General features: G+C 52.4%; 1 protein-coding gene across 1 annotated transcript in view; it reads right to left on the bottom strand.

Moving 5' to 3' along the window:
• Nucleotides 1–2229: 2229 nt before the first annotated feature.
• The window catches only part of SEMA4F (ssemaphorin 4F), a 208169-nt gene continuing 196045 nt past the window's right edge, over nt 2230–14353 (bottom strand). The window contains exons 13-14 of the mRNA XM_050946080.1: nt 5359–5417; nt 2230–4534 (exon numbers count right to left, since the gene is read on the bottom strand). Of these exons, the coding sequence (XP_050802037.1) occupies nt 3912–4534; nt 5359–5417 (682 nt within the window). The 3' untranslated portion in view covers nt 2230–3911. The remainder of the gene's footprint in view (nt 4535–5358; nt 5418–14353) is intronic.

Genomic DNA, 14353 nt, shown 5'->3' with positions numbered 1-14353 from the left:
CATTCCACATTAGGTGAATCACATGCTTACCTTTGGAGGAGAGTAGGAGTCACGGAACAATTGATTGGAGGACTGCGCTGCCAACTGCCGCGTCTTCTTAGGCCTGCTGGTTGACTGTGTAGTGAGTTGTGAAGGTATGCACCAATGACCAGGAGGTTGCCCTGCAGATCTCCCTGGATTGGGAATGCACCAGGAAAGCCATGGAAGCTGCTTGCCCCCTGGTTGAGTGAGCCATGACCGCCAGAGCCGGAACACCTGTGAGGTCATAACGCACCCGAATGCAATCTGTAATCCATGATGAGATTCACTGCACCGACATCAGGAGGCCTCTCATCCTCTCAGATATGGCCAAAAACAGCTGCGTGGGATTTACGAAAGGGCTTGGTGCACTCCAAGTAGAACGCCAACGCTCGATCGACATCCAGGGTGTGCAGGCTGCGGTGACTCGGATCAGCATGGGGTTTGGACACCGTAGCTTCCCACACGGAAGAGCATCGGTGCGGGGACTGGGACTGCTGCACTGAGTAGCTGGCCCTGGAGGGAGCCCCCTGCCACTAGTGGTAGGCCCAAGGGGTCCAGAAGAGCCAGTATCCTGGTGGCCCCCATTGGGGGTGCCAACCAGCCTGGGCTTCCCTACTGTCTGGTGCCCAGGGCAGGTAACTGTATCAGCCCAAATCAGTGCTGGACTCTGGCGACATCGAACGTGAAGGCACGGAGGTGCTGTCGATCTGTTCCGGCAGGAGGTCGATGAACAACTTCTGGCCGATCAGGAGTGGGACCGGTACCGATGCCCTTGGGACCTGGACCAGGACCGGTACCAGTACTCCTGGGACCGGTGTCTGGGGAGCCTCCAGCGACAGCTGGCCTGTCTTCTCCTCCTGCCAGCCTCCGGGGGGCGCTGGCAAGCAGCATGCCCCTTCCACTAATTCTGCACGTTGACTTGCCTCCCGTACCAAGACTTCCCTCTGAGACATGGGTAAATGGGAGTCCACGGACTCTGAGCTCGACCGGGACCAACACCGGGAGCGATGCCAGGACAGTGTTCTCAAACGGCGCACCACTGCTGGCTTTCCCCTTGATGGCACCCTGGGCACAGGTACTGGAGGCTTCTCCCTGGTCGGGAGGGGGCTCGCCGCTGATAACTCGATGAGGTCCTTTGCTGCCTCAAAGGTGTCAGGCATGAAGGGCTGATCTATTATGCCCTTGAGCCCTTCATCCGCACTGAGTTCACTTAGAGCTGGTACCACCAGTGACAGCGCCAGTACAGCATTCAGCACGCTCTTCCTGGTGTCTGGGGCCTTAGATGACGCCAGTTTCCTTTGAGGGGAACATCCATGCCCTTCCTTTGGCTGTGCCTTGGGCTGCACCGGGGAGGATGAGCGGTGCTGGGGCCTACTTTGGCGCTCCAAAGCCAACTGCTGGTGGTGCTTGGCTGGCACCGGGTCTCCTGATGACTCTGGGGCACTCCAAATCGAGGAAGCTGGAGCCGACATCAGGCGCTCCAGGCCTGGTGCCTGCAGTGCGGCCTCCATCAACAACTGTTTCAGATGAAAGTCTCTCTTTCTTTGTTCTTGGCTTGAATGCCTTGCAAATCTTACACTGCTCCATTGGTGTGCTTCCCCCAGGCAACGTAGACAGGAGTCGTGGGGGTCACTAACCAGCATAGGCTTGTGGCACGTGGCACAAACCTTAAACCCATGGGCCTGTGGCATACCCCGCAGCCCAGGGCGGCTGCTGGAAGCCTCCAAGCACCTAATCTACTAAGTGTCCACAACAAGGGAATGCTAACGAACTGATAACAGCTATGCAACTCTAAAGCTAAGGGATTGCTTCTCGTAGGAGAGCAGGAGGCTGTTCCAACGCTGCCACAGATGGTAAGGAGGAACTGGAGAGGGTCGGGCCAGCGGAGGTATATATGCACGGTGCAGTGGCGCCTCTCAGGCAAGCTGGCCTGATCGGAGCCGCTAAGGGAAAAAGTTTCCGACATTCGTGCACGTGGCGCGTGCACACCTAATGTGGAATGGACGTGAACAAGCACTCGAAGAACCACAAAAAATCACTAGTAACAGAGCCCCGAAGATTTTCTGTCTGCCAAGCTCCTTCACCCATCTCCTACCAACACCCAGACAATGATTCTTTTTGACAATAATTTTTAATAAATCACAAAATAAAAAAGTTTGATTAAAAACAGAAAACACAAAACAGCAAAACCAGCAGGTGACATTAATTTCACATTCAGTCCCACCCCCACCCCAACCCACTCCCCCAGCCACAGCAGGGGCCCATGGGAAGCTAAGAAAGGAGTTCTCACTGAGATTGCAAGACAAGCTGGGAAAGCTCCAGTGGCTGGAGATGCTGAACCAGCCTGTGAGGAAGCCAGACACGGCCAGTGGGCCTATTGAGGAAGCCAGAGAACAATAGAAGGTTGGAAGAGTCTCATTGTACTTGCTAAGGGAGATCGGAGTGGGAAAAGCTGCAAGTGGACACACACAGGAGTGGGAGACATGTCCTCAGTCCAATATGTGCAGATAGTCACCTGCAAGGAGAGGCTCATGGCAGTGACATGGGTGTGTGTCACACTTTTGCTAGAGACAAAGTCCAAAGCGGCTGTGACATTTCTAACAGAGGGAGATGCCCTCGGGTTCAGTGCTTTACAGCATGAATACCACAGCAACAAGCAACTCCACCTGACCTCACTGCTTGGAGGAAAAGCAGCTCTGGGAGAAGGTTTCAACTTACTCTCTGCAATGGCCTAGTCTCTCCTGTCTCAACATGCATAGCTACGATATTCCACAGTACCACTATGTCATTGGCTTTGATCATTCACATCTACCATAACACACTTGGCAAAACAGTGCTGGGCCTTCTCCAGCCCAGACACACAAGGATCCACATGGCTGTGGACTAAAGGCATGTGCAGTCAGGGCAGCTGCAGAATTTGGCATTATAGAATCAGCCACCATTCTTTCTGAAGAGTGTTACAGACTTCTGCACCTGGAGGACAACAACTGTTCTCAGAGGGCCACATGATCTCAAGGAGACTCTGCACCTGGTTTGAGTCACACCACATTCATGAGGATGGTGTTGGTTAACAGAAAGCACCACCAAGGCAGTCACTTGTCAACATTGGTCAAGAGGTCTCCAGGGGCATTTATTGTCTCTTGCGTACCAGACTCCGAAGGCAGAGAAGACTCCACATAAACACAGAAGGCTTCGGTAAGTGCTGGCTGTGCATGCTTCCTGCTCTTGAAGAAGCCAGTAGCAGGTCTCTACTACCACCCCTACAGCTGATCAGGCAGCAGGGATAAGGGAGGAGGGGAATATTGTTCCAGGTAGCTCGGGTTACAGTCACAATCAAGGCTAATTTTAGCCAATACAATCACCACTTCCAGGGAATATCTACAGGATGCAGAGCCTAGGAACCCGGCCCTGGTGCATGTTTGCCAAGTAACACCACCAGGCTAGTAACACAGACTCCAATGGCCTGTTCCAAACAGCTTCACAGAGTTTGGGGGATCTGGGGCACAAGGACTCAAAGCCACTCAGCATGGAATTCTTTGGCCAGAGCCAGGAGGCTGCATGAAGGTTTTAGCAGAAATAAATCTGGGTGAGTCCCACTCTCAGACACACCAGCTCTGCTCACTGACCACAATGGGGCATCACACCAACTCCAGGCCTAGATGGCCGCATCAGTCAGATGGATTCTGAGAACAAGAACTCTGGCAATGACATGAAGTGTCTGTGCCCCTCTTTGCCTATTGGGGAAGCCACTGCCAGGCATGTCAATGATGGCTGTCCCCTTCCTCCCCCTAGGGGGCAGACACAGCCAGGGTTGTCAGTGATGGCTGTGCCCCACTAGGGGCAGGCATCGCCATGGGTGTTGGTGATGGATGTGCTCCCTTTGGGGGCTACTAAATGGAAGTTTCATCGCACTTGGCCAGTGGAACCCCCGTCAGGTAGATCCGGGCTTGGTCTTTGTCCAGCTCATTGATGTAGAGGTGGGGGAAGCCATTGAGGCTGCCATTCTTCTTAGCTGTAGCGAGCGGGTGGCGCTCGTCTTCTGGGGAGCTGGGTGTGTGTGGCTCATGGCTGCAACTAGTCGTATTCGACTGCATCAAATCCAGTCCATTTCTCTCATGGCTGAGCAGCTCCCTTTGGAGTCGCTCCCGTCGCTTCCTCTCGTAGATGAAGAAGCAGCCAGAGCCAGCAGCAAAGCCAAGGAAAAACGAGAGGATTCCCACCAGGACACTGTAGTTCCGCTCAGTTGTCTTCCAGGCGTTAGCAGAGCTGCTGCCCCTCACCACGCTGTAGGAGGCGATCACAGCCCCTGCTCCACCTTCCATGCACTCGCAGGTGTAATCACCAAGAGTCTTCTCTGTCACTGTGAACTCCAGCCCGTCGCTGCGCAAGGAATACACAGTGGCATCCTGGGAAGGTTTCTGCCACATGCAGGTTGCCCAGGCTGATGGTGGAGTACAGGGGAGCACAACCCGGGCAGCCAGGGACACTGGCACCTCGACTGTAACAGGCACATCTGCAAGTGGGATAGAAACACTGCATTGGGGCAGGAGCTGAACATGAGATAGGGCTCCTGCCATATGTGCTACTGATTCTCCATAGGCATGGGCAGCAGGAGAGGAGCATCCCCCAGCCCAGTCCAGTCCCATGGAAATAACAAGGGGGCAGCCGTATCCCCTAGAGACAAAAGAAGAGGGTACAAAGCATATGGCACAGGGACACTGGGGAGGTGAACCCATAGCCTGAGTTCCTCAGGGAAAGCACAATTCTAGGATCCCCTCTTTGGTGGAGTTTCTTCCTTCTTCCTCTCTTCAGAATAAGCCCTCCCCCCATTCTGTTAGTCTTTCACAGGCCCCTCGCTATAGTACTGAAAGAGGCACCCTCCCAAACCCGAGCTATTCTATGCCCTTAACTCAGTCCAGAGCCACTCTGGTCTCCATGCCCCTTTCTCCCTACTGCCAGCATCTGCTGCACTGGCACACAACCTGCCTCCACTGGCCCAGGCTGGGGGAAGGTGCATGACCCCAAACCAGTAGCAAGGTGGTCAATCAGGGCTCAGTACAGGCTGGCGTCCTGACATGGCCCTTCTTCCCAGCTGCCACTGGTCCTGCCCCCTCCACAGCAGAGTCCCCCATGCACAACCCCTCCCCCCAGTTAGTCTATGCAAAGCCAGGCGTGGCTAAGGGATGTGCTTCCCCCTTCAGATATGGGAACACTGATCTCTGAGCCACAGCCACGCTGCTCAGGAACCCCTCAGAGCCATACCCATCCAGGCCCTAACTCCCAAACTTCTCAGTGCTGTATGTGCTTCCAGCACTGAGCTGTCCTCAGGCCACATACCTTCTGTTCCCTGTGGACACAGTGTTAAGATGCTTAGAGATGTGAGGTCCTGGAGTAACCTGAGATGAGGCAGAAAAGCAGAGATCATGATGAAGTTCAGTGGCTGCTGCAGCCTCATCAGGAAATGACCCACCCAGCCCAGGTTCCCATGTGTAGGGGAGCTGAGTCTGGCTCTGCAGCAGGTGAGGAAGGGGGAAGCACATTGGGAGGGGGGGGATCCTAGACTAGGGGATAAGCCTCCATTTCTGAGCAGCAAACTGTTACACGGGGGTCTTAGAGAGGGGCCCAAATGGCAGGAAATCCAGGGACAGAAATTAAAACTTCCAGTATCTGCAAGGGACAGAGGTTACCAGGCTACCATAGGATCTGAGCTTAACCCTGCCTGGGGACTGCCCCTCCCTGGGTGGAGGTCAGTTACTAGGAGGACTGAGAAGTGCTGTTTTCTAGGGGTTTACCTGCCCTATCTATCTCATTACCACCAGAAAACTGCCCTGCGCTCTGGTTTGTGTTCAGACACACACAACGGTACCAACACCAGGTTGAAAAGGAGGTAAGCTGGCCAGGAGTGTGTGTCTACTGGGAAAAGGGGAGTGAGAGGACAGTAACTGGGGCTGTCAGAAATGGGGATGTTGGCTGGTGGCAAAGGTGTGGGAGTAGGCTCAGGAAGGAATCATTCCCAGCAGAGGCTTGCAGCACTTTGTGCAGGGTCTAAGGATCTCAAAACATTTTATAGACTGACTGTCCTGTAACACAGAGAGCCTACAGCATTGCGCCTGGTGCAAGACATGAGGCCTGGACCAGCTGTGAACCAAAGTCAGGCCACGTATTACAGCACATGCCTATAAGTTCACTGTCAGGTAGATGAACTTGGCGACGGTGCTGCTAGCATTGCTAAAACACACTTAATATGTATGTAAACACATTCCAAAAGGCTAGCACAATTACACCCCAACCCAACACAAGATAAGATGGTTTGACAGAAGTGATGAATAAGGATGTTTTGTCTGAAACATTAGACGAAAGGTACAAAGGGAGGCAACAAACAGATGACAAGAAACATGTAAGGGGTAATGTAAGTTGTTTACCCCAGTTGGATGTCTCAGTCTATAAATGTTGGGATATCTCCCCATACCCTTTGTGTGGCTGAGGGGACAGCAGAAACACCTGCTGCTGACTGAGCCCTGGCCCTAGAGAGAGAAGGGCTACATGGAGGGTCAAAGTGAGCATCTTAGGCTAGCATAAACTGCCTGGAAGCGTGGGACCCACGGGGACAAGGTTGGAGCTCTGCCACAATAGTTAAGACCCCGGCAGACTGTGAAGAGCTACAAAAGGAGCTCTCAATACTAGGTGACTGGGCAACAAAATGGCAGATGAAATTCAGTGCTGATAAATGCAAAGTCATGCACATTGGAAAGCATAATCACAACTAGACACACAAATTGATGGGGTCTAAATTAGCTGTTACCACTCAAGAAAGATCTTGGAGTCATTGTGGATAGTTCTCTGAAAACATCCACTCAATGTGCAGTGGCAGTCCAAAAAGCAAACAGAATGCTGGGAATTATTAAGAAAGAAATAGATAATAGGACAGAAAATATCATGTTGCCTTTATATAAATTCATGGTATGCCCACATCTTAAATATTGTGTGCAGATGTGGTCGTGTCATCTCAAAAAAAGATATATTGGAACTGGAAAAGGTTCAGAAAAGGGCAACAAAAGTGATTAGGGATATAGAATGGCTTCCATATGAGGCAAGATTAATAAGACTGGGACGTTTCAGATTGGAAAAGAGATGGCTAACAGGAGATATGATTGAAGTCTATAAAATCATGACTGGTGTAGAGAAAGTAGATAAGGAAGTGTTGTTTACTACTTCTCATAACACAAGAACTAGGGGTCACCAAATGAAATTAATAGGCAGCAGGTTTAAAACAAATAAAAAGAAGTATTCCTTCACACAATGCAGTGTCAACCTGTGGAACTCCTTGCCAGACGGTGTTGTGAAGGCCAAGATCATAACAGGGTTCAAAAAAAGAACTAGATAAATTCATGGAGGATAGGTCCATCAATGGCTATTAGCCAAGATGGGCAGGAATGGTGTCCCCTACCCTCTGTTTGCCAGAAGCTTGGAATGAGCGACAGGGGATGGGTCACCTGATTACTTCTTCTGTTCATTCTCTTGTCTGCTACCTGTTGGCTGGATCAGCCTGAAACCAGCCAAATCGAGGAGTTATTTTGGGGCAGGTCTCTGGCCTGTGTTATACAGGAGGTCAGACTAGATGATCCCAATGGTATCTTCTATGATGGGACATGCCCCATTCCAGTGACAGCAAGCCTAATGAGCATCACTGCACTTAGGCAAAGCCAATTAGGTGCACTTGCAAAGCATGCTCTATCTGGAGAAGGTGAAGCTTGTCATAAAGCAGGGGGGAAGTCTGCCCAAGAGTCAAGGCTGCTAGAGACTTCCAGGGAGCCCAGCCCGAGGCAGTGACCAGACTTCCTTTCCCCCCAGTTTAGGGCAGTCAGACACTGCAGCCCAGGGAGGGACTCTGGACGTCTGCTCTCCATCAGTGCCCTATATCTGGACCTGAGGACCTGCACCAGGGACTGGAGCTAATTATACTCTGAAAGCACCATGGGAGTGAGGTTAAGTCCTACAGGGGGGTTCTGGGGGGGACCCAAGGGCAAGAGGCAATAGCTGAGCCCAGGCTAATACCTTCTGGCCATGGAATCTATGAATCAATCATACAGATATGAAAACAGCTGAAGACTGAGTTGCTGAGGTGAGCGATGACCACCGCCATACATTCTGTAAATGTCCCTGGGTCTGATGAAAAGCCAAAATGGAGTTGTGGTCTCCTACTACAAATCTTAAGTATTTCCTGTGGCCCAGGTGAATTGAAACATGGAAATACGCATCCTGCATGTCAGCTTACCAGTTGTTGAGATCTGGAAATAGGTTAATAGAGACAAGGAATATTATACTGAACGTTATCTTTCTAATAAAGTTGTTTAACTTTCTTAAGTCCAGGATAGGCCTCAGTCCCCCTCTTTTTTGGAAATACTGAAAGTAGAATCCCTCCCTTTCTCCTGTGCTGTAAAGGGGCCTCCTCTATAGCTCCGACACCTAAAAGAGACTGCACCTCCTGCAGCACTATGGTCTCATGAGAGGGGTACCTGAACAGGGATGGGGGTAGGACAAGGACTGAAATCAGATGATGCATCCCCATTCCAAGTGTCTAAATCCCCATGATCACTAGTTATGGAGTTACAGACACATAGGAACTGGAGAGGAGATGCCCAAAGAAAGGGATGGGTTGGGAAGATCCTGGTTGATGGATATTCAGCTCTCAAAGCAGTCAAGTCAGCTGCTTTGAAAGGCCACAAAGACAGATGCTGAAGGGATTCACCTCAGAAATTGGTGATCTTTCTTTGAGGAGTCAGTTAGTACAGCTGTTCTTAGATAAAAATGCTTAGTAGTTTGCTATTTGCATTTACAGACTAGTCGCTGAGTACGTCTCCCTGCCCAATAAGACTAGTCTTTCTGGCTCCTTATATTTTGGTGTGGCTTTGAACTGCTCTCAGCCTGATTTATCCTTGTCAAGCCAGAACCAGGGAACACAGCACAGGGTGAGCAAAAATTCTGTTGGAATCCCTGTGAGAGCACATGGTGTTTGTGATCCATCCTCTGCAAAATAGGTGTCAGGGAAGCAGGTGTCTGCCAAAGGAGTTTGGCCAGGTCCTAGAATGCCTTGTCTCTAGGCACTGTTACAGCCAACTGCAGTATTTCTAGCCACCTAAGAGAGTTCTGAGGGGCATGGAGGCATCCATCTCTTGAGCTGACCTGACTTGAAATCTTGGGAGGTGCACAGGCTGCCTTGGGCCTGTTTCTGAAACGTCACACAAAGGCTACAGAGGCTCATCCATGACTCTGATCACTACCCCTGCTGCTCATCCCCATGGGATCTGATGCTGCTGCCAGGACTGACCCTGAACCGATCAGTAGTGACTAAAGGGCTCTGGGAGTGAGACTGAAGAAGTCTGGGGAAGTGGTGCTTGTGACCTAGTGACTACTTGGTGTCAACAGGCAGAGGGCACAAGTGGGGGCATAAGGGTTACAGGGATGGTCTGGAATCTGCAGACTAGTTTGGTCATGTCAGGTCATAGAATCATAGAATATCAGGGTTGGACGGGACCTCAGGAGGTCATCTAGTCCAACCCCCTGCTCAAAGCAGGACCAATTCCCAACTAAATCATCCCAGCCAGGGCTTTGTCAAGACCTACCTTGAAAACCTCTAAGGAAGGAGATTCCACCACCTCCCTAGGGAACCCATTCCAGTGCTTCACCACCCTCCTAGTGAATAAGTTTTTCCCAATATCCAACCTAAATCTCCCTCACTGCAACTTGAGACCATTACTCCTTGTACTGCCATCTGGTACCACTGAGAACAGACTTGAGCCATCCTCTTTGGAATCTCCTTTCAGGTAGTTGAAAGCAGCTATCAAATCCCCCCTCATTCTTCTCTTCTGCAGACCAAACAATCCCAGTTCCCTCAGCCTCTCCTCATAAGTCATGATTTGATCCAGCCCCCTAATCATTTTTAATGCCCTCCACTGGTCTCTCTCCAATTTTTCCACATCCTTCTTGTAGTGTGGGGCCCAAAACTGGACACAGTACTCAAGATGAGGCCTCACCAATGTCAAATAGAGGGGAATGATCATGTCCCTCAATCTGCTGGCAATGCGCCTACTTATACAGCCCCATATGCCGTTAGCCTTCTTGGCAACAAAGGCACACTGTTGACTTATATCCAGCTTCTCATCCACTGTAACCTCTAGGTCCTTTTCTGCAGAAAAGACGGTTACTCACCTTTGTAACTGTTGTTCTTCGAGATGTGTTGCTCATATCCCTTCCAGTTAGGTGTGCGCACCGCGCGTGCACGTTCGTCGGAAGATTTTTACCCTAGCAACTCCAGTGGGTCGGCAGGTCGCCCCCTGGAGTGGCGCTGCCATGGCGCTGGATATATACCCCTGCCAACCCGACCGCTCCTCAGTTCCTTCTTGCCGGCTACTCCAACAGTGGGGAAGGAGGGCGGGTGGAATGGATATGAGCAACACATCTCGAAGAACAACAGTTACAAAGGTGAGTAACCGTCTTTTCTTCTTCGAGTGATTGCTCATATCCATTCCAGTTAGATGATTCCCAAGCCTTACCTAGGCGGTGGGGTCGGAGAGAGATGTCGCAGAGTGCAACACGGTGGAGCCGAAGGCTGCGTCATCCCTAGATTGTTGAACCAGGGTGTAGTGGGAAGCGAAGGTATGGACAGAAGACCAGGTTGCTGCCCAGCAGATTTCCTGAATGGGCACGTGAGCAAGAAAAGCAGCCGATGAGTCTTGAGCCCTGGTGGACTGCGCAGTCACGTGGCCCGGGGGTGTGTGTGCCAATTCATAACAGACGCGGATACAGGATGTTACCCATGAGGAAATTCTCTGCGAGGAGATGGGTAACCCCTTGACACGTTCCACCACCGCAACAAAGAGTTGTGGGGTTTTGCGGAATGGCTTAGTTCGCTCTATGTAAAAGGCGAGCGCCCTACTGACGTCTAGTGAGTGTAGCTGCTGCTCCCTGCGAGTCGAATGGGGTTTTGGGAAGAAGACAGGTAGGAAGATCTCCTGGTTAACATGGAAAACCGATACAACCTTGGGGAGAAAGGCTGGGTGCGGTCTCAGCTGCACCTTGTCCCTGTGGAACACAGTATAGGGGGGATCTATCGTGAGGGCCCAAAGCTCCTTGACCCGTCTCGCTGATGTGATGGCCACCAGGAAAGCGGTTTTCCATGAGAGGTAGAGAAGGGAGCAAGTTGCTAATGGTTCAAATGGAGGGGACATGAGCCAGGTCAGAACCAGGTTAAGGTCCCAGGTAGGGGCAGGACGGCGAACCTGGGGGTAGAGACGCTCCAAGCCCTTAAGGAATCTAGTCACCATAGGGTGAGAGAACACCGAGCGGCCATCCTCCCCTGGGTGAAAGGTGGAGATGGCTGCCAGGTGAACCCGGAGAGATGATATTGCTAGGCCCTGTTGCTTGAGGGACCAGATGTAGTCTAAGATATTAGCAATGGAGACTCGGTGGGAAGGAAACTCTGTTCCGCGCACCAGCAGGTGAAGTGCTTCCATTTGGCTGAATACGTCACTCTAGTGGAAGGCTTCCTGCTCCCCAGGAGCACCTGCCGCACTGGGATAGAGCAACGGAGCTCAGACCGGGTCAGCCACTCAGGAGCCACTCAGGAGCCACGCCGTGAGGTGGAGCGATTGAAGGTCCGGGTGATGGAGCTTGCCGTGGTCCTGAGTGGTCCACATGAAGGGGCAACGGGACAGGGTCGGCTATGGAAAGGTCCAGCAGCATGGAGTACCTGTGCTGCCGAGGCCACGCTGGAGCTATCATGATCAAGCGGGCCCTGTCTCTGCACACCTTCAATAGCACCTTGTGGACGAGCGGAAATGGTGGAAAGGCATAGAGCAGGTGCGTAGTCCAAGGAACAAGGAAGGCGTCTGCCACCGAACCCAGTGAGAGGCCTTGAAAGGAGCAGAACATCTGGCATTTCCTGTTCCTGTGGGATGCGAAGAGGTCCATTCGGGGAAACCCCCACCTCCGGAAGAGTGAAAGAGCAACATCCGGGCGAAGGGACCATTCGTGGGACAGGAAGGACCTGCTGAGATGATCCGCCAGCATGTTCCGAACCCCTGGGAGAAAGGACGCGATGAGGTGAATAGAATGGGCTATACAGAAGTCCCAGAGCTGTAAGGTCTCTTGACACATGGGAGAGGATCTCGTGCAGCCCTGCTTGTTTATATAATACATGGTCGTCGTGTTGTCGGTGAATACCGAGACACAACGGCCCTGCAGATGGTGACGGAATGCCTGACAAGCAAGGCGGACCGCTCTCAACTCCCGGATGTTGATGTGGAGGGCTAGCTCGAGAGGTGACCACAGGCCTTGGGTTTGCAGGAGCCCAAGGTGAGCCCCCCAACCCAGGGAGGAGGCATCTGTTGTCAGGGACACCGAGGGTTGGGGGGGATGGAACGGGAGCCCCGCACACACCACGGAAGGGTCCAGCCACCACTGGAGGGAGTCCAAGAAGCCCTGGAGAATTGTGACAACCATGTCGATTGGATCTCTGGCCAGACGGTATTGTGCGTTGAGCCAGGACTGGAGGGGTCTTAGGCGGAGCCTTGCATAGTTCATTATGAACGTGCAGGCCGCCATGTGGCCCAGGAGGGTAAGGCAGGTGCGCACCGAGGTCAGGGGCGCTGCTTGCAGTCTCCGTATGATGGCTGCCATAGTTTGGAACCTCGACAGAGGCAGAGAGGCTTTGGCAAGAGTGAAGTCCAGGGTGGCGCCTATGAACTCTATCCTCTGTGTGGGGATTAGCGTTGATTTCTCCACACTGATCAGTAGACCTAGGCTTAAGAACAGGTTCTTGACAATGCGGATATGCCTGAGGACTTGCGCCTCGGAAGTCCCCCGGATAAGCCAGTCATCTAGGTATGGGAATACGTGTATACGACTGCAGCGAAGGTGGGCGACAACTACAGCCATACACTTGGTGAACACTCTTGGGGCTGTAGATAGGCCGAATGGGAGGACCGCGAATTGGAAATGTTGCCGGTTGACCACAAACCGGAGGAACCTCCTGTGGGGTGGGAAGATGGCTATATGAAAGTAGGCATCTTGCATGTCGAGGGCGGCGTACCAGTCTCCAGGATCCAGGGATGGGATAATGGTCCCCAGGGATACCATACGGAACTTCAACTTTACTAGGTATCTGTTGAGTTCCCTCAGATCGAGAATAGGTCTGAGACCTCCCTTCGCCTTGGGGATTAGAAAGTAGCGGGAATAAAACCCCTTGCCCTGCTCGAACTCGGGAACCTCCTCTATGGCTCCTTTGGTGAGGAGCGCTCGCACCTCCTGTAGGAGGAGTTGCTAGTGAGAGGGGTCTCTGAAGAGGGACGAGGGAGGGTGGTGGGAGGGAGGGTTTAAAACAAATTGCAGGTGGTATCCAAGTTCCACCGTGCGTAAGACCCAGTGGTCCGATGTTAGCTGGGACCACGCAGGGAGGAAAGACTGTTGGAAAATGGAGGGGATGGATCCATCAATGAAACTGGTACAACGCCCTTGGGCGCACCTTCAAAAGGAAGGTTTCGGCCCGGAAGAAGGCTTGGAGTGGTTCTGGTTCTGGCCTCCTTGGTTGCCGGATTGTCTGCGGCGACCATTCCTGCCTCGCCATCTGGCGAAGTCCTGCCTCTGCCGGGGTTGGGGGTAAGGCTGGTGTTGTTGCTGTGGCTGGCAGGGTCTGCGCTGGGTAACGGGTGTATGCATCCCCAAGGAGCGCATAATGACCCTATTGTCTTTTAGGCTTTGCAGCCTAGGGTCAGTTTTGTTGGAGAACAGGCCTTGGCTTTTAAATGGGAGGTCCTGGATGGTATACTGGAGTTCCAGGGGGAGGCCGGAGACCAGCAACCATGAGATACTGCGCATGGTAACGCCAGATGCCAGAGTACGTGCAGCTGAGTCCGCGGCATCTAGGGCAGCCTGCAGGGAAGTTCTCACGACCTTTTTGCCTTCATCAAGGATCACGGAGAACTCCTGACGTGCTTCCCAAGGGAGCAGCTCCTTAAATTTGTCTGCTGCGGCCCAGGTGTTATAGTTGTAGCGGCTAAGGAGGGCCTGCTGATTAGAGACGCGGAGCTGGAGGGCCCCCGCAGAGTAGACTTTTCGGCCGAGTAAGTCCATGTGTCTCGCCTCCTTAGATTTTGGGGCCGGGGCCTGCTGACCATGTCGCTCCCTCTCGTTCACAGATTGGATGACGAGGGAACAAGGGGGAGGGTGGACATACAAGTATTCATATCCCTTTGAGGGGACCATGTATTTATGTTCCACCCCTCGCGCAGCGGGGGGAACAGAAGCCAGAGACTGCCAGATGGTAGTGGCGTTG

The sequence above is a fragment of the Gopherus flavomarginatus genome, chromosome 3 (assembly GCF_025201925.1).
Source record: "Gopherus flavomarginatus isolate rGopFla2 chromosome 3, rGopFla2.mat.asm, whole genome shotgun sequence".
Taxonomy (NCBI): domain Eukaryota; kingdom Metazoa; phylum Chordata; order Testudines; family Testudinidae; genus Gopherus; species Gopherus flavomarginatus.
The sequence above is the reverse complement of the archived record's forward strand: the minus strand, read 5'-3'. Positions and strand labels throughout refer to the sequence as shown.